Genomic DNA, 20,581 nt, shown 5'->3' with positions numbered 1-20,581 from the left:
ACTGGCCTTCTTACTGTTTCTTGAATACACCAAGCATGGCTCCCACTCAAGGTCTTTGTCCTTGCTGTTCCCTCTGCTAGTACACATTTCTCCCAAATGTTCCCATGACTCACCTCCTTCCAAGTTTTTCTGATAATCAGTCAGATGTGGGAACCATCCTATAATAGAGAAATAAAGCCTGATGGTTTTTCCTCCTTTGGGGTTTTATATTGGGTAATTGATGGAGACTTTTGATTTTTAAATATTTGAACTTCCAGATACTTGGAGTCTAACTGATTACTTATCATGTGCTAGGCATAATTATTAAACACTGAATGCGTTATATCAATTTAATTCCCGCAACAACCCAATATGGTAAGTACTATTCCTAAACCCAATTTACAGATGAGAAAACTGAGACTTATAACTTGTCCAAGATCATAGAGAAACAAGTTGCTGCAGAGCTGAATTTGAATCCAGATCTCTCTCACTCAAAGAACAAGTTCATAATCATTTGGCCTTGAAGCAAAATTTAAATAAATTTCATAGACATCCTTTCATCCTCAATTGTGTAAATTGCAAAATATTGCAAATGAAAAGAGAAACCTAGAACTTTAAGTCCTCATCATCTTCCAGTTTCCCTCTAAGAAGTACATCCGTCATTGGTTTCTCATCATCAGCTCTATTAATGCTTTGAGCTGGAAAATGCTTTGTTTGGGGGGTGGGGGGCTGTCCTGTGCACTATGGGATGTTTAGCAGCATCCCTGGCCTCTGCCCACTAGATGCCAGCAGCAATCCCTTCCTTCCTCAGTTGTGACAACTAGAAGTAGCTCCAGACACTGTTAAACGTCCCTGGGAGAAAACCACTGTGTTGGACGATTGTACTTTATTTCTCTGTCGCTTGGGTATGTCCATTTCCCTAGAAAGAAAATGTTGAAACCCTAATGTTTGCAGAAAGGTGATTTATTTAAAATAAGCTTACTTAAAAGTGAAGCTATTTGTCCTGCAGAGTGAGCTGTATTAGTTTGCTGGGGCTACCATAACAAAATACCAGAGATTGGCTGGCTTAAACAACAAAAATTTATTTCCTCACAGTTCTGGGGGCTATAAGTCTGAGATCAAGGTGTCCACGTGTTGGTTTCTTCTGAGGCCTCTCTCTTTGGCTTATAGATAGCCACCGGTTCACATGGCACTCCCCCTCTGTGCCTGTATCCTAATCTCCTCTTCTTGTAAGGACACCAGTCATATTGGTTTAGGGCCTATTGTAATGAGCTCATTTCAACTTAATTATCTCTTTAAAGACCCTATCTCCAAATAGAGTCACATTCTGAGGTATTGGGGGTTAGCAATTCAACATATGAATTTTGAGAGGACACGATTCAGTCCATATCTTCTCCCCTCCCTCCCTTCCTGTGTGTATTGAGCGCCTACTATGTGGCAGACATTCCCCTAAGTGCTGGGAGTAGTAAGCAACAGATGTGGTCTCTGCCTAATAAGGTTTACAGTGAGCTAGGGAAGACAGATATTTTATACAGTAACAACAAGTGTCATGCAAAATATTATCCTTTAGTAATAGGGATGACAGGAAAGCCTTGCCCTTCCCCTCAGACTCCCAACCTGGTTGGGAGGGTGAAAGAGCCAAGTTAAAATTGAGCCGTGAGTTCCTGAGTCAGCAGCTCAAACCCCACACGCGTCCGTCGCAAAGCGGCAAAATTGTGGCGTCAGCCATCAGCGGGCGCTACCTGAACCCGCCCTTGAGTATGACGCCGGGGTCTCGGCCCCTCCCTCCCTGACTCCGCCTCTTCCCTGGCCACGGCCCCGCCCCCGGCGCGACTCTGCGAACTGCGCGGACGCTCCGGGAGCACGTCTCCCTCCGCTCCCTGCGCAGTAGGGTCTGGGGCGGGCCCCGTCGGCGTTGGGAGGCGGGGAAAAGCGACGCAAGCCGCCGCGACGCCATTTGCTGCGGCCGAGCGTGGGCGCAGGCGGATTTCGGAACTCGGTTGTGAGAGTCCCGCGCACGCGGCCCGTCCTCCCGCCTCTGCTTGGTCCCGCGCGGTCCCACGCGTCGGCCTTCACGCCCCTCGGAGGAGTCGCTGCCGCCGCCGCCGCCGCCACCCGGACAGCAGTCGGAGACGCCGCGAGGCCGCACTCACCGCCATGCCTAAGAATAAAGGTAATGCCGCCTGGTCCCCGGGACCACGACTCCTCTCGGCCCGGTCTCCCCGGCCCTGCCCGCCGCCTCCGCGTCGCCCAGGCTGCTGTGTATTCCTGTCTGCCCTGCGTGCCCGCGGCTGGGCGATCCGGACGCTTTTCTGCGCTCGGGAGAGGAGCTGGGGAGTTCCTCCTGTCTTCCAGTGTGGTCACATTGGGGTGGAGCCGACGCCATTTTTGTGGGGCCTCCTGCGGGAGGATGAGGGCTTTTGCTCCTGATTCGCGCCAGACCGGCCGCGGCGCGATGGGAACCTGTGGGGGAACCTCCCCCGGGGCGGCGGGGCTTTGCAAATAGACTCCTTTGGCCCTCCCGGGCAAGGGGAGTTAAGCCCTGGAGGCAGTTCTTAACTTTCAAAGGGTGATGCCTGCTTTAGTGGCCATCAGGTACTCCAGTATGGGCTTCTTTATGGACAGTTGTCGGGTATTGTTGAGACTACTCCCGCTCCCTGATAAACAGTGGACGAAACCTGGATGCATTTTTAAGGTTCATCTCTAGAGATTTATTCTTCCCCATCCCTTTACAGGATTTATCTTTCTTTTCTTTCTTTCTTTTTTTTTTTTAACTCCCGCAGAACAGTAGTTCCGTATTTAGCCAAGTTTTCTCCTTTTGCTTCAGGTCATGTATATATTGTGGTGGAAGGAAAGACCTTTAAGTTCTTTCCATTCTGAAGCTAAACGTTCACAAATTACCAGACTTCAGGATAAAGTAATTTGGAATTTCCAAAATAGAAGGCCTAAACTAGGTAGAAACAGAACAGTCCTAAAGAAATTCTCCTAGTTTTGGACTTAAGGATGTTTCTATCTTTTTAAGTATCCTTATAATTTCTCAAAGGAAATTGTGCAAGTAGAAACAGGGAAAACATTTATTTCCTACAGGAGAGGAGCATGTTTCACAACCCGCAAGAAATTCCCTTTGATTATTCATCCTTGAGACCCCCAGCCTGACCCAGGCCTACTTCTTTTCTCTTTTCTACTTCACAGCTGGCTCCAGGGATGCTACCTCATTTCCTCTTTGTAGCTGTCACTACTCATTTTTTCCCTCGGGGTATTTGCTTGCAGTTCTGTGCAAGATGTGGTGCACTTCCCCTGGGGCTCTCCATCTTACTGCCCTCAGAAATCTAACTTGCAGGTCCCTTTTGTAGCAAGGGTTTTACTGTTGAATATTCTGGGAAAGATGGAGTGATAAAATAGGGTTTTAGAAGTCATAGCTTTCTTGTAACCTATATAATTCTTTATTTCCCTTGAGATGGTAGCTGGATCACTTAAGTAGGCTTCTTATTGTCACCTTTATTTCTAGCGATGAGATTTCCAATTCCCTCACTAGACTGTAAGCTCTAAAGGGCAGTAATAGTATCTGTCTCAATCATGTTGGGTTGCTAGCACTTGTCACTTAGTAGATGCTCAATAAATATTTGTTGGCTTAAGTCACCTCCCTTCTGTTGACTCCACCCTCAGGCGAATAATAGGTTCCCCTTTGGTTCCAAGGGGACGGGACTCCTACATTAAGTCACGTCTAGTTCACTAGCCTCCTTTAAAGTTCATTTCATGACATGGCAATAAAATAGAGAAGGGGGTGATCAGGGTATCATTAATTCTGGTAAATTGACAAGCAGCGAATCATTCTTCTATAAATAACATTTGAGGCATACAAAAAATAGAAATAATGCACTGAACACCTGGGACGCCATTACTGTGAACTTGAGAATTACAACACAGATTCAGTTAAAACCCTCTGTGTTCCCCTCCCCCATCCTCTTTCCCTGTCTTCCTCTCTTTCTGGAGGTAACTACCATTCTCAGTTTGGTGCTTATCGTTCCTATACATGTGAAACCAATCTGTTGTCTTAGTCGTTATCTTAATTAGAAGGACAGTACTTTTCAAGATCCCTGAGTTTTATGAGATGAGGTTTACTAATGTAGGACTAAATTCCTATTTTTCCGTTTTTGTTCATTGGAAAAGCCGGAAGCCCTGTGAATATAATCTTGTGATGATTACACAAGTCAGGATATAAATTGCCATGAACTGAGTATTGAATGACTTTGCTTTGGACTGATTTTTACCAGCTTATTTCCTCTAGAATCCTCTAGATTCTATCAGTGTATACCTCAGGAAAAAGAGTATCTTTTGACCCACTCAGGAAGCATTTAGGGTAAAGTACTCTCGCATTTTGGGAAAGTTACTACCTTTAATTTTAAAATTGTCACTCCTTTCGGAATGTAGGGGCTACTGTTGACTGATTCATTCAAAGAATTGCCTAATTCGGGTGTGTAACTCAGTAGACATAGCAGGTATGATCCTTGCCCTGATGGAGCTTGCACTCTGGTTTGGAGATCCAGCGTGATTAATGGCTTGAAGCAGAAGATACTTTTCTCCTCCTGGGAAATTAGTTTGGGTGTTCTCTCAATAATGCCTCAAATGTTGAACTCTAAGGACTCTGGGTAGTTCGGGAAATTGTAGAGGCCCACCTAACACTGGCACAGAGCATTGTGAGACAGCCCCCAGTAAGTGCACTTGATTCAAGAAGTTACATGTCGGCCTTTGCAGGGGCCAGGTGCACACCCTTTACCCTGGGCTGTGAACCTGCTGCTGCTGCCAGGCTCTTCCCATGAGGCCCTTGGTATCACTACCACTTACAGCCTTTCTCCTGTCTTTTGGAAATGGCTGCCAATGTGCTTTAGGTTCTGGAATGGGAACAAAATGCTGGGGAGAGATACCCTAATGTGGGGACCAGGGACAAAAAATTAGGTTTGAATCTGGTCACCCCCACTCACTGATTAATGTTAAGTGAGTTACTTCTCTGAGCTTCACTGAAGTCACTGGTAAACTGGGGATAAATGACTATTATTACCTCATGGGGTGATTGTGACAAGTAAATGGGTGGCATTATTTGCATAGTGGTTAAGAGCCTACTCACTGGGGTCGTAGTGCCCAATTCAAATCCTAGATCTCACTTCACGTGCTGTGTCCTTGGATAAGCCACTTAACCTTGTGAAATAAAGACAAAATAGTACCTATCTCATATTCATAGGCGTGTTGAGGGCGAGTTCCTGGGACAGTGAGAAGTCAACTTTGGATTGAAGCATGAGGTAGTGGAAGAGAAGTATTGAGAGGTAGATTGGTGTCGTGTTCATAGGTTGAGAGATTTATATTCTTTAAGGTAGTTATGTTACCAATAACAGAAACAAGGATGTTGATTAAGAACCAGCTTTGTATAAAAGTAAACTGAGTTTTAAATTATTAGCATAAAAGTGATAGATGAGAGAAAAATAAATTTCCTTAGAAAGTGGGTGAGCAGAAGGTGGGAATTTGGGCTTACTGAAGCTTCAAAGGGATAGACGTAAGTGGGGGAAACTGACGAAAGGTCAAAATAGTGCAGGTGGCCCTTTAAAAGTCAGAAAAATCGTTGAGAAATGAAGTGATCAGCAGTGTCATTATTTAAAGTATGAAAAACAAGGGGAGGAGAATTACAGATTTTTAAGGACAACAGTAGATAGAAGAATTCTAGAATCCTAAATGGTGGAAAGAATAGAGAGGTGTTTGGATCTTCTGTTCTAATGCCTTCATTTTATAGAGGCCGGAACTGAGATCTTGAGAGGTTTCTGTAAAAGTTCCATATATTCTTTACTCCTCCTTCCCTCTCCATCTAGTCTCAATTCTCTTGTTAACATCTCAGAAGTATTCCTGTTATTTGTCCCTTCCTCTTCTTGGCTAGGCTAGGCCTACTTCATTCTACGTGTAGTAAGGACAGTGACCTTCTTACCAGGTTTTCCCACCCAGAGGATCATGTCACACTTCTGCTTTTTGTCGAAGTATTAAATTTTTGAATAGTAAATATATTCACAATTCCAATTTTGAAAAGTGTAGAAATTGAAATGTCATTCCTACATGTGTCCCATTGCCAGCTAGTTCTCCTTCCACCAGGCAATCATTGTTAACCTTTTTCTATAATGCCCTTCCAGAGATTATTTTATGTATATATAAGAAAATATGAATAACGTTTCCTTTTTTTACACCAATGGTAGCTTTATACTCTTCTTCCTCTATTTTTAAACTTATATTATGAAGAATTTTGAATATATTACAAAGGTAGACTAGTATACAGTTATGTGTCGCTTCATGACAGGGATATGTTCTGAGAAATGTTTTGTTAAGCAATTTCGTCATTGTGCGAACATCGTAGAGTGTACTTATATAAACCTGGATGGTATAGCCTACTACACATCTAGGCTCTGTGGTACTAATCTTATGGGGCCACCATTGTGCCCCATATATGCCATCCTTTGTTGACCAAAACGTCATTGTGTTGCACATGACTGATGAATCTCTATGTACTCATCTCCTGGCCCTGGACACCATCAATTCATGGCTAAACGTGCACCATCCACACCAAATAAGGATCTAGATGTTGTCTACACATTGCCAGTGATTGATGTGTCTTTTTAAGTCTCTTTTAATATGTAGGTTCCCCATCCATTTATGGTTTTTTTCTTCATAATGTATCTATTGAAGAAAATACATTTTCTTTGTCATGTAGAATTGCCCCCCAGTCTGGATTTTGCTGATTGCATCCCTGTTGCACCTTGCTTTTTATTGTTTTTTTAAATGGGCTTTATTTTTTAGAGCAGTTTTACATTTACAGAAAAATGAGCAGAAAGTACAGAGTTCCCATATACTCCCCACACTGGTTTCTCTATTTTTTGTTTTTTTCCTTGAGAGAGGTTAGCCCTGAGCTAACATCTGCTGCCAGTCCTCCTCTTTTTGCTGAGGAAGACTGGCCCTGAGCTAACATCTGTGCCCATCCTCCTCTACTTTATATGTGGGACGCCTGCCACAGCATGGCTTGCCAAGCGGTGCCATGCCCGCACCCAGGATCCGAACCGGCGAACCCCAGGCCTCTGAAGCAGAACATGTGCACTTAACGGCTAAGCATCTGGGCCGGCCCCTGTTTTCTCTATTACTAACATCTTCGTGAGCCAATATAGATGCATTATTATTAACTCAAGTCCGTAGTTTACATTAAGATTCATTCTTCGTGTTGTACGTTGTATGGGTTTTGACAAATGTATACTGGCATATGTCTACCACTATGGTATCATACAAAATAATAGTTTCCACCGCCGTAAAAATCCTCTGTGCTTCACCTATTTATCTGCTTTTCCTTTCCCCCTTCCCAGCTCCTGGCAACTACTGATCTGTTCACTATCTCCATAGTTTTGCCTTTTCCAGAATGTTATATAGTCAGAATCATACTATTCAGCCTTTACAAATTGGCTTCTTTACCTTAGCAATATGTATTTAAGGTTCCTCCATGTTTGGGGGCTTGAGAGCTGATTCCTTTTTATTGCTGAATAATATTCCATTGTATGGGCATACCACAGTTTATCCATTCACCTACTGAAGGACATCTTGGTTGCTTCCAAGTACAGGCAATTAACACCTTGCTTTTTAGTTTCTAGTATCTTGCTCAGTGTATCCCACAGCTGTAGGATAAAATTCAAACTCTTCGGGGTTGCCAGAGTGTTGCTTTCCCTTCACCACCACAAAATCAGTGTGTCCCATTCCAGTAGCTGTAACTTTACCTTTTTTCCTTTTTTTATTTTTCAGTCATCTCCTACTTGTACTCGGGCCTTTGGCGGGGGCGGGGGTCAGGTATAGGAGAGACAGGACATTTTAATAAAACATATCAAGACCCATTATATCTCCCACCTTGGCCCATGTAGGCCACTGTAGGAGGGGTTCAGTAAACAGTGTACTCAACCAAATGGTCATTATCTTTATGATCCAGGGCAGTTTGGTCATTGACTGCAGATGTCCTCAGAAAGGGATTTGTATACTTGTGTATAATACCTGCTTTTGATTTGTTTGTTTGTATTTTATGTCAGAAATATCCCAAAAAGAGTTTTCAAGAAGGGTAGGGGAGTGGTGATATGTGTATGTAATATGATTGCATGACCAAATTAGGTGAAGTTTTAAATTTAAGTGATTTTTGAAAAATATTTTGTAAGCCTTAATTTAGTTTAGTTTCTTTTCCTACTGTTTTGCAGATAATTAATGTCTTTCTTTAAAACCATTAGGTAAAGGAGGTAAAAATAGACGCAGAGGTAAGAATGAAAATGAATCTGAAAAAAGAGAGCTGGTGTTCAAAGAAGATGGACAAGGTAAGTGTTTTCATAAGTTATGTTTCTTTGAGTAATAGTTTTCTTTTTTAAATAAAGAATTTCAATTTCTGGATATAAAAGAGATACTATTCATAATCCTGAGCAATAAATCACATGTCCCTTTATGCTCTTCTCCATTTCTCCTCCCCCACACTTCTCCAGAGCCTGTCTTTTGGTAATCATTTCTTGGTATGTTCAGGCTGCATTAAGGTTGGGTGGCATTTCTTTAAACATATAGGTTTCATTGTTTTGCATGAACACTCGTGTTGTAACTGAGAGTAAATTGTACAATTCAGAGAGAATTAAGCCTCAAAAGCTATGGCTGTTAATTCCATGATTTAGTAGACCTTTTTTCATGGTAAATGGTGCTACATAGTATTTTCAGTAGACCATGGATATTTGAGGGACGAATCCAGGCCTTTCCCTCACTTCTCCAGTGCCACTAGCACATCATCTCACAAAATAGAATAAAATGAAATTGAACAGTTGATTGACCTTTTCAAACAAACCAATTAAGAGTTTGTAAGTGCCAGATCAAGGTATGGAACACTAGTTGCCTATATTTTTATTTTGCATAATTTCAAACCTTCAGAAAAGTTGCAGTTTTAGTACAATGAACTCCCTTAAACCCTTCATCTGTGTGTGTGTTTTTCCTGAACCATTTACAAATTAGTCGCAGACATCATGATACTTTTCCCTTACTGCTTTATCGTGTGTCTCCTAAGAACAAGTGTAGTCTCTTATATAACTGCAGTAGAATTATCCCATTCAGGTAATTAAACATGAATGGATTATTTATCTACTATCTAGTCCGTATTCAAATTTGTCCAATTATCCCGATAATTCCAGCACTTTTTAACAAAAAGAACTTTTTTGGATTGTCTTTCTGTACAACTTTGGTGGCTTTGTTTCATGCTGTATGTATAAGCTGTTAAAAATGAAACATATTTTCTGGCTAGAAGGCCTTGTTGTTTCTTAGCCTTAGTCATTCTTGCCTCCGTTAGCAGTTGACTTTATTTTGACCGCCACTACTTTTTCTTTTTCATATCTTTTCCCCACTTTGGAAGAGAGGCTGCCTTTGAAGTGACTGGCCATGTTGAGGCACAAGGTTCACTGTAGCCTGAGTAACTCACTTCCACATGTCAGCCCTGCACTTGAGCCTTTCAAAGTTACATTTGAGTGTATTTACAAGTTAGTGGATATCCTCTTTGGGGGTCAGTCTTCCGTACAACTTGAGTGAGCTAAGGGGTTCTGAAGTGATGTGCCCACCCTTCCCCTGTGTTTTCTGTCATTTAATGACAGAAGACAGGCCCACGTGCAAGCTAATGCTTGTAATCTCCGCCTCCTCTCAGTTTTGCAAGTGGCACTGAAACCAGGTCGCTTCCTGGGTACCCTTTTGGAAAGATTTTGATTAAAAGTTTGGCATTTTGCCTGAGAACATCTTTCTGGCCTTTAGAATAATCACTAAGGTATTCTAATTTAACAAATACATTATTAACATTTAAGCTACTGTTATTTGCCAAATGTACCAAAAATTGTGTTGAGATTAGCCTCTAAAGGTTTTGAGGGAAGAGAGATCCAAATTGGGCGAGGATCCAGATGTGAGAGATTAATGAGAGGTAGTGTACATTTTGAGACAGGTCACCTTCATCTCCAAAAGTAGAGCATGTAATCATGAAGACAATAGTCGGTCTGCTTATGCAAAGTGAGTAGATAAGGCATTTCTGATAGCAGAGATAGCTTGTCATAGAAATGGCATTGCAGAGTTTTGGTTCTCACTCTGCTATTAACTAGGTTGGTGTCTCTCCCTTGTATTTATTTTACTGCACATATTTATTTCCAGCCAATACACCTATGTGTTCTAGTCAATTTATGTGGACTTTTAAGTTGCTTTTATCAAAATTGAATAATACTCTATACCCTTTTCTTTTCCCTCCCCCAGAGTATGCTCAAGTAATCAAAATGTTGGGAAATGGACGATTAGAAGCGATGTGTTTTGATGGTGTAAAGAGGTTATGTCACATCAGAGGGAAATTGAGAAAAAAGGTAGGTGTAGAGATTTGTTTGACTTCAATAAAAAATTGTGATTAAGAGGGAAAAACGGCTCAACAGTTTTTATGGACCAAGGACCTCACTTTTGTAAGCTCCCAAAAGATTTCAGTAGAATGATAATTGACCTATAATAAATCAAAACAGCAAGATCCTTGATGGTAATGTTATACAAATTCTATTTAAAGACTCACTGCATCGCCTATGTTGTATTCCTGCCAGAAATGTTTAACGTGAATCTAATCATGAGGAAACAGTTAACAAATCCAAATTGAAGGACACTCTGCAAAACAAATGGCCTGGCTCTTAAATACAGTATTTTAGTGTCATGAAAGGAAAAAAGCCTGGGGGGGGGCTATTCCAGTTTGACAGAGGTTAGAGAGACCTAATGGTCACATGCAGTAGGTGGCCCTTGTTTGGATTCTGATTTGAGAAATAGCTGTAAAGGATGTTATTAAGAAAATTTGAATATTGTGTTAAATAAGTGTTAAATTTTCTGAATTGTGATTATGAATGGGCTGGCTTGGGGAAAGTAATGACTAATTTCCCATCACGGTAGATGTTCAGGCAAATTTATTAATCAAGTTGGTTAAAAGTCCCCCCAACTCTGATTGTATGATTTTTTTTTCAATTTGGTTTGTTAACCCTTCTGATACCAAACTAAGGGGGTTTTGCCAGCTGTCTGTATGTGGGTGGGTGGGTGAGCAGAAGGAAGGATGAGAGGGAGGGAGATAAAACCACATTTCTGATTTTCTATTCTCATATGTAGTGGATGGATAACTAACCACTTGAATTGGTTCGCTATTAAAAATCCCTTAATTTCTAAACTAATCGTTCCTCTGGGATTATTAAATTGTCAAGTAGTTAAATAAAATTATTTTTTTTAACATCGCAAATTACAGAAAATTTGAAACAGGCTCAGTTGCTTGCTATAGGTTTTTTTCCTAATTCTAAATACAGGTACTTCACCCACAGTTGGATGAACAGTATGTGTAGTTTATGGGAGGACTGACTCAATGTTGTTCCTGATTCTTTATTTTTATTTTAAATATAACATGCAGTAACTTCTTTTATAGGTTTGGATAAATACCTCAGACATCATATTGGTCGGTCTCCGAGACTACCAGGTAAAAACAAAATTAAAATTTTCGTTAGTCACTTGCTTGAATTTGATGAGCCGTTAATGTTTAGAACATAAGTCATAACCATATTTGACCAGTTCCAGCCCGGTATGCTGCTCACCATTGTGTCAACAAACATTTCTTAAGAGCCAGTTATGTCTTTGGCATTGTGTTAGGTACCCCAGGGAGTGTGGTTCCCAAATGCCAGTCTGTGGAGTCCACATTTTCACTATAGAAGAAATATAGACAGTGTTAATTTTTTATGAAGCTAAATGGTGCTTTTTCCTATTTTTGATATTTAAAAAGTTCCCTTTATTTTGAATGAGTGGTATTATGTTTTTATAGAAGATACCACTCTGCATTTTTTTTAAATTTTTTTATTTTTCTTCTCCCCAAAGCCACCTAGTACATAGTTGCATATTCTAGTTGTAGGTCCTTCTGGTTGTCCTATGTGGGACACTGCCTCAGCATGGCTTGATGAGCAGTGCTAGGTCCGCGCCCAGGATCTGAACCAGCAAAAACCTGGGCTGCTGAAGCGGAGTGCGCAACCTTAACCACTCGGCACAATAAAAATGTAATCTTATGTCTGACCTCCCTCCCATCCCTTTTTTTTTTTTCCCCTTAGTTTCTGCATCTTGAAATCAAAATCTAGAAACCATTTTTCTAAGAGATACAGCTGAATGAGTCAAGCTCCCATCCCGCAAAATGCTTATGGCCTGGTAGTGGAGAGAATAAGACAGGCACACAAGTAGTTACAGTACAAACCATGATAGAAATGTGTGCTCTAAATTTAGATGAGTATTTAAGGGAAGAAATTGAAACAATCGGCTTCAACCCTTTTTCTTAACTGAGGCAGATTCTTTTCAAATGGGGAAATGTGAACATTCTAAGGCAGTAGTTTTCAGGGGGACATTGGCATCAGAAACACCCAAAGAGCTTTTAAAAATACAAATTCATGGGCTTCACATTTACTGATCTGTCTTCAAGAGATGCGAAAGCTCCACGGAGATTCTGATCAACTCATACCTTAAGAACCACCGATACATGGAAAAGTGTGTTAATTTCCTTAGGTCATTATACCAGTCTTAGTTTTTTAATTAGAGTGTTTAATCACCCTATAAATTTCAGTTGCAGGGAATTTTTGTATTTCAGAAGACTTATAATCAAAGGGTAATAGTAAATAATCTAAAAGATTGGGTCTGCACAGTTTTGCTCTGAGATCTGTAAATATCTTCCTAAGCTTGTTGATCAGTGTTCGTTTATTCATACAAGCTGCTTCATACTGGGTTAAATCCAAGGATGTTTTTCAGAAGGTAGGAGAAAACTTTAAAATTTAAAAAAAGAAAAGTTTGTAACAGAACAGAGAGATTTAATTTTTTATCCAATTTGAAAGTAATTTATGAAATAACGTAAGATTTTGGCATAATCAGTTCTAAATGTTACTTGTGTCTTTTTAAGGATAATAAAGCTGATGTAATTTTAAAGTACAATGCAGATGAAGCTAGAAGTCTGAAGGCATATGGCGAGCTTCCAGAACATGGTAATGTCTGAGTTATATCAACCTATCATGGTGGTATTTGGGTGAAGGGATTTTGATAGAATTTTGTGGATTTTGCATATTTACTTTTGTGCTTACATGATTTGTTTTAAGTATGCCTGCTTATATTTCATAACGCTAGATACCTTAAGAAAAAAGTAACTGGGATTCTGTTCCTAATAAATATACTTGTGTCACATTTGAGGAGTTATACTTTCTAAGCCCCAGACTTCTGCATAATACCAGTCAAAGGAATAATTTTATTATAGTATTTATTTTAAAATTCCTTTGTCAAGGGACTATCAATATTCATCTACTTTAAATGTGAAGCAAGGATAGTAATTGGATACTGTTGTTTGTTTATTAAAAAGTCAGTTTTTAGTTCATCTTATCCTAGTAGCATAGTATCCTATAGGATTTTTTTAAAACCAGTATTCTTTGCCCACCCCATACAGAAGTTATGTGTTCTTAATACAGAAAATTTAAATAAAACAAAAATAAGTCCCTCGTAACCTCATAAAAAGAGATATGTACTTTATGTACTACTGTTTTGTAAGTCTACATTTTTCACTTGGAAGTAATTTTTTTTTTTGGCTCTGTTGCATATTATCATGAAAACAGTATAATTTTACATAAGCCTGAAAACCCTGCTGAAATTATTTACTTGGCATTTCCAATCTAGGAACTGCTAATATATCTGGAAATAGAACATAGGACTAGCACTTCCTGGTTCATTTTCATTGCTTAGGGATAAGCATGATTTGACCAAATCTTTCTGATTGATGAGTCTATCTGGTGATTGGTGAGTTGTTAGCATGTGCTCAAACCTTTTTTGAAGCAGAGCTGGAATGGCTTCAGAAGTTGTAGTAATTAGAGCTTGCCTTAACTAGAAATACCTTTGCAAGCAAAAGAAAATTGTACACACGCTTTCCATCTTGACTTAGCAGTGACTTTGTCAGAGATTTTGTTGTATAAAATACTGTTCTGTATAGTAGGGTTGTTAGGTGGGAGTTAGGATCTTTATGATAATGAAACTTAGGTGAAATTAAATTACAAGTTTGACTTGTAAGAGGTCTCCTTTTATAGTTCAACATTTGGTATCAGCGCACTTCTTTTAGTGAGGCAGTTATTCATTTTAATAATATTTGGTTATGAGTATATTATTGTTTCTTTAGCTAAAATCAATGAAACTGATACATTTGGTCCTGGAGATGACGACGAAATCCAGTTTGATGACATTGGAGATGATGATGAAGACATCGATGACGTAAGTAGATGTACCTTGCATTTTTCAACTTTTGTTTGTGGATTATCCACAGAGAAACCAGCTCTTTCCCCTAGCATCTTTTAACGTAAGACTATTGAACACTTAATTAAGGGTATATTTTGAGACTTCTCCATGAATTAAAATATTCAGTACTTAGAAGACAACCAAACTGTTTATACTTTGAGAATTCTTTATAATCTCATTCAACACTTCTGCCTGAAAAGATCAATATTTGCTTTGGCAATATGAAGTGCTAGGCATTGGAATCATAACTTTTAAATTGAGTGTCTAGAGAGATAGCTATGAGGAAAGTTAGCAGAGAGTTGTGAGAAATATAAGATCTTATCAAAGAAATAGGCCTTCTCAATTGAATACTAGTATGTTAAAAGAAGAATCTTGTTTGAAACAGCTTGAGATGAAGCATTGGAATTAGAACATACATTAAAGGCCTTCTCAGTGGAAGCCTTTTGCCAATTATGTTACTTTATCTGTTGGATATACACTATTGGCAGACTCTTGGTTTGGAGTTGGTGTGTTTATTTTGAGGGAAATGTATTGTTTTTCCTAACAATAAAGCAGTGATGTTCACAAGAGTAAATGCCTCATTGCCCTTTTGCTGTTACAATGTTTAAATGAAATTCAAACTTAGTTTTTGGCAGTATAAATTTATTTAATAATTGGGGTGGTATTATAAGTTACTCTTAAATCTGGTTTGAATTCTTCTTTTCAACTCTGTTTAAATAAAAATGTAGTTGAGAAACCACTCATGTATATAAATCTGAAAATACTACTACTAATGTTCGATTTTATCCAAAGGTGAAATTTTAGTATACCTATGGCAATTGTTCTTGACCAAGACTGTGCAACAGAATTACCAGAACTTTTCAAAAATACAAAGGCTGGTCTTGGGGAAGTCTGAGTTAGGCATCACAAGTGATACCCACCACTGATTCTACAGTTCATTTTTTTATGCTTGATTTATCACGTCTGTCTATACCTTTATTCATCCATCAATCCAGCTTCTATTTTGATGCATCTCCAAACCATTTAGAATACTCACACCGTGAATTAAGGAAAATTTAAGTACATATCCCCAATGTGTATATGTGTTTATGAATTTTTAAACATAGAGTATTACTCTACTAATGCTATGTACATTTCAAAGCATACCGTGAAATAGAAAACAAAAAAGGATAAGGAATAAATACATCATTCTATTATTTTGTTAATGTACTTTCCTTTGGAGACCCTGAGCCAGAGGATTCTTGTGACTAAACTGTTAGTGATACTTTGACAGTAGACTTATGGATTATATTCTGTGACAAGAACCTGACATGGAGCTATTGTGTTGTAGGTTAAGGGGTAATCTGAACGTTTTAACTGAGCTGGGGTTAGGTCTGTTTAGGAAATTAAGACCCTAACCACAGATCATGCCTGAATATGAAGCCACATACACAGAGGGGATAGGTCAAGTAGAGTCAAGATTTTCTAAGAAAAAATGTTCTGAATTTCTGCCAGCACTTTTCAGAACTGGGCCCAGCAGACTGGCAGGGAAAGAGATGATAAAGACAGTGGTTATTAAAGGAATTTGACTTATCTTGAACATTGCTTTTGTAGAGCTTGCTTTGTCTGTCACCTAAGAACCCTACTCCTTCCTAAGACATTTCTCCAGATGATATATAGGTGTTCTAGCCTTCATTCTTAGAACCAGGTTGACTCGGAGGAGGGGAATTGGGTCAGTATCACGCTTGTCCCTTCCTTAAAGAAATAATGCTCCCTGTGTCTGCTCCCACCCCCAAAATAAAAAGTCTCTAATCACTAGCACAAAAGGAAGGAGACACTAAACTTGATTCGAATATTTTGCATGACATCTAACGTTCTGAAGGAGGTTGTAAAGATTTACTGGCAGCAGACTGGAATTGAGAAAAACCAAGTGTACACAATTTTCTCTTCAAACTAGATTTGTTTCTCAGATAACCTAAGGGGGTACAAGTTCCCTTCTAAGTCGTAGACTACTGGAATATCGGAATTCTTCTTTTGTTTGATCTACTGTTCTTTTCCCTTCCAGATCTAAGTTGAACTCGACATTTTACATTCCAGTTTCTCTGAGGATTGTTCAACAATTTGGATTTTGGCTGTGATCTGTTGAAGATTAAAATTTCATTAGCATGAGTGCAATTTGTTAAAGCAGACTGATTTGTTTCTAAGGTATTTCTTTAAAAACTGGTAATGCTGAATTCTCTTAAGTAAAGTGTTAAGCCCACTTTGTTCTTTTAATGTAATGGAGTTTATGGGTAAAAGACCACATCTGCTGTTTTAAAAAAGAGAAAAAAATGCATTACTGCCTTTCCTACTTTGACCACTTCCAGTAAGTAAATATATGTTTTGAATAAACCATTTTGCCCTACACTCGTTATGAGTTATGATTAAGCCCTAGTTTTGACTAGCCTGTTGTCTGTACAGTGACTTTCTGTGTATTCCAGTTACCTAGATGTTCCCTTGAGATTTTGATACAATTTAAGAAAGGCAGAAATCTGCATTTGAAGTAAAAAATGATTAGGTCTGTTTTTCATATTCAAGTAGCATGTGGCTATTTTTATACTAATTTTGATATCATATACATTCTTTTCATCATCTTTTTGCCACTATAAACATATCAACAAAAAAGCATTTCCAAAATGCAGTTTTTAGAACCTGGGTTTTAATAGCAATTTTGAATTTGTATGGTTAGTAGTTGCAGAAATTGAACACTAGGTGGCACCCAATTATCTTAACATTGGAAATATTGTCAACTTTTTTTTTTTTTTACTTTGCAAAGGAAATTTCCCAAACAAGAAAAGATTGTTTTGACCATATGCATGTATGTAGAATATTTTTACAGAAAAAGATTGTCATTTTATTTCAGAAGTCATAATACATGTAAGCTACAATTTTAAGTGCTTTATAAATGCTTAAATTATATATAAATGAAAATTTAATTTCATGACAACTTGTACAAATTGAGCCTTTTCAAACTCTCCCTAAGCTGGGGAAAGAGGAGGGAATAACAACTTAATGAAAAGATGGTCTCCAGTTTCTGAATGCAAGAGCTACAGCTGAGAAATATAATAAAGACAATGTCATGCTGCAGAGTATATTATACCCTTACTTTGTGTTTAGGATGTATTTTATTGTTTGTACAGATTTTTTTGCTTGTATTCTATTGGAAATTTAGATTTACTCTTCCTTATTTAGTTTTTCATTATCACCTCTAGCAAGATGAAATTAAGGGTTGAGCTAGTTAGACCTCACTAGCCACATTAAAATCATATGCAGCTTTAAAAGAAGAGATCCATCATGTAACGTGTGAAGCCTTTATGCTACTGGTCTCCAGAAAACTTGTCAGTGATGAAAAGTAATACAAAGGGGGATAAACATTAATGTGGCTTCAAAAAACAAGCAAATCTTCTCTAATCCCACACTTAGTGTAATTTCCTTTTCTAAGTGTGCACACTGGAGTCAAAATCTGAGGTACGATAAAACATTAAATCGAGGAATAGAAAAGTGAGTGGACAGTTGGAGTTCATGTTTCTTACTCAGTGGAGTTCCGGAACACCTACCTAGGTGGAAGACATCTGAAACTGTGGGCTGGTTTTTAATACTTGTAAGAAACCAACCTTGAGGAGTTGAGTTAGTGGTTGTCTTCATCAGTATTCTAAATCTCCTGAGATGTAGGCTTCTGTACATAAAAGTGTTTTGCTAAATTTGTAGTATATATAGATCCTTCTTTCACGTTATTTTACCGAGAAACGTTTTAACTCTGCATCTGTGAGACAACTCATGGTAGGGGTGGTGCAACTCAAACATTAGTTTTCTACTTCTCTGACAAATATGGTTTGTCTACAGGTTCTGTAAAAATTACAACTATGGCCCCAGTTCATGTGTTTGCTAGTGATTTTTTTTTTCTTGGCCTAGGTAGTAACAGCTCTGTTTACTCTTGTTGCCTCCTGGAAAATCTCGAATCATAATGATTAAAATAGTTAGGGCAAAGTGGTAGCTCATATGCAACACTACTTGGAGGAGTTATTTTACTAACTTGTCTGTAATGTGGAAATTGTATAGTTTCATTGATTTGATTATATTTCAAATGAGGAATGGAAGTGGTCCTCAAGAAAAGGTTTTTTGTTTTGTTTTAGTTTGGGTTTTTTTTTTTTTTTCGTTATTCTCTGATTCCTATAATGCAATGCTATAAGGTGTACCCTGAAAAAAATAAAATGTTTGAAACCCAAGAATATTGGTTCTTACTGCTAAGAGGGTATAATAGTTATTACTAGTGAATTTAATAGGCTTATATTTTTCATGCAGTGTTTATTCCACTTCCAGTTAGAGAGAGTTTAAATATGTTGTATTACTAAGGTGGCTAAATAACCAAACCAAGCATTCGTGTAAAAAAAGGCTTGCCAAGATTTAATTGTTTGGCTGTTGAATCTTTCTTGAACATCCAGCCTCTTAAACAGACCACCTCTTAAGGAGCCTGTAAACTATGCATGATGAAAATTCTTGTATTTTGTTATGGAATGGCCATTGGTTTACTCACTACATCTGTGGAATCATGGCTATAAATACAAAACTCCTTGTGACTTGTAGTTTAACTTAATCTCATTTATCTTGTGTAAATATTAAATTATAGGATGTTGAGTGACATCTTTAATAGGTATAAACTGCTGTCAGTATTGACTTCAGAGCAACTGAGTAATCAAATAGGTAAAAGCATGTTTCAAATAAAATACCTAGCTGGGTTTATACTTTATTTGTATTGTGTACAGATTTAACAACATTCAACATTAACTGTGGCCTGACAGTTCAAGCATCAGAATGAAAGTGAGGTTCTTTGTTACTTGGCTCTCATAAAGATTGAACAGATTTGTGTTGGTACGAGACGTTTAGATCTTCATCCTGCTTAGTAAGGGGAAGTTTCATTTACACTGTTCAGGCTCCCATGAACTTTCACACACCACTTTGTGTTTTTGATTTACCTTAAGCTACCATCCTTTTTCTCCTTGCTTTTTTCTTCCTATTCAGAAAAGAACAACATCTGAATTAAGTCTTGCTACAAGTGTGATAGGCACTAGCCTCTCAGGTGTAGAGTGAACCAAGGAATTTGGAGAGTGTATTGGCGGAATTTGGAGAGTGTTCTCTCTTCCCCTCAGCTGCCAGGTACTTAGGAGGCAGTGGGATGGAGAGGGATGAGCATGGGTCCTGGGCTCAGGTGGCCTGTGCCCCAACCCCCACTCTGCCTTTTACCTGCAAGTGACCACTGGCACCTTCTTCAGCTTGTCTGAGCTTCAGGCTCCTCACCTGTAAGATGGGGCCGATGAGAGCACTACCTGCAGAATCGCAGAATTGTTGAGAGGATTCATAATTTATGTGTTCATACGTGTAATGCAATTAAAGTAATGTCTGCCACTCTTCACTTGATACCCAGGACTGTGTAAGATAGAATATGCACGTCTTTTATATTCTCTAGTTAACCATTTCTTTTACTTGCAGTCTTTGGTTCCTATAAGAAAAGAAATGTGTGGAATATATATTTGTATATTCATGTCAACACAGTATTTAAAATAATTGCTATCACCCTCATTTAATTCAGCATAAGACTAACAGACGAAAGTCTCTAAATTGCTTTAAGATGTCTGTCAAAATACCGACTGCTCTATATTTCTTTAGAGAAAGTTTATAGTTATTAATGTGGATAGCTCTGGTCATATTTCATTCTTAAGTCTTTAATGAGTCCCTTTATGTCCTTTTACTTTAGATTCATGACAGTTAATTAGTACTAACTGATTTGGAGGTTTCCTTTCTCATCATTTGGAATGATGTAAAGAAATCAGATGCAAACTATTGCAATTAGAAAATAAAATATGAAATAACTTTGAACAGTGTATGCAATTGATTCTTTTCAAACTATGACATTTTTTCATGATTCTTCTGAAAATTTTTTTTAAGAGTGATATATGAGGGAAATGTATACTTTTTCTGTTTTTATTTTTGTGGTTTTGGTTGTTTGATTTGAATGAATCCATTTGGCCAGACTCCAAATATAGGGGTTGCATTTTCTGGGTGAGTGAATTTGTTACAAATCTGTACTGAAGATGATATTTTCTAATGGTAAATCAGTTGTCCAGAATGACCTCAAATTGCCAAAATCACATTCAGCAGACCTTATTTTGTACTGTGCAAAGACATGTAGGTGAAGTAGATGTTTATCTTCTGGTCAGCT

General features: G+C 38.5%; 1 protein-coding gene across 1 annotated transcript; it reads left to right on the top strand.

The window, feature by feature from the left end:
* Positions 1 to 1,811: 1,811 nt before the first annotated feature.
* Positions 1,812 to 20,238, top strand: EIF1AX (eukaryotic translation initiation factor 1A X-linked). The gene is made up of 7 exons (XM_014847911.3): positions 1,812 to 2,152; positions 8,265 to 8,348; positions 10,291 to 10,394; positions 11,474 to 11,524; positions 12,977 to 13,058; positions 14,231 to 14,322; positions 16,391 to 20,238. Exons 1-7 carry the CDS (start codon positions 2,137 to 2,139, stop codon positions 16,394 to 16,396), a joined length of 435 nt encoding a protein of 144 aa, XP_014703397.1. The 5' UTR covers positions 1,812 to 2,136; the 3' UTR covers positions 16,397 to 20,238.
* The last annotated feature ends 343 nt before the right edge of the window (positions 20,239 to 20,581 follow it).

Source organism: Equus asinus, chromosome X (assembly GCF_041296235.1).
Source record: "Equus asinus isolate D_3611 breed Donkey chromosome X, EquAss-T2T_v2, whole genome shotgun sequence".
Lineage (NCBI taxonomy): Eukaryota > Metazoa > Chordata > Mammalia > Perissodactyla > Equidae > Equus > Equus asinus.
Note: the sequence above shows the minus strand (reverse complement) of the source record. Positions and strands in the feature narration are given on the sequence as shown.

Coding starts and splice junctions, on each gene's coding strand:
- EIF1AX (XM_014847911.3), top strand. Junction 8,349..10,290: donor GTTCAAAGAAGATGGACAAG/GTAAGTGTTTTC, acceptor TCCCTCCCCCAG/AGTATGCTCAAGTAATCAAA. Junction 13,059..14,230: donor TGGCGAGCTTCCAGAACATG/GTAATGTCTGAG, acceptor TTGTTTCTTTAG/CTAAAATCAATGAAACTGAT.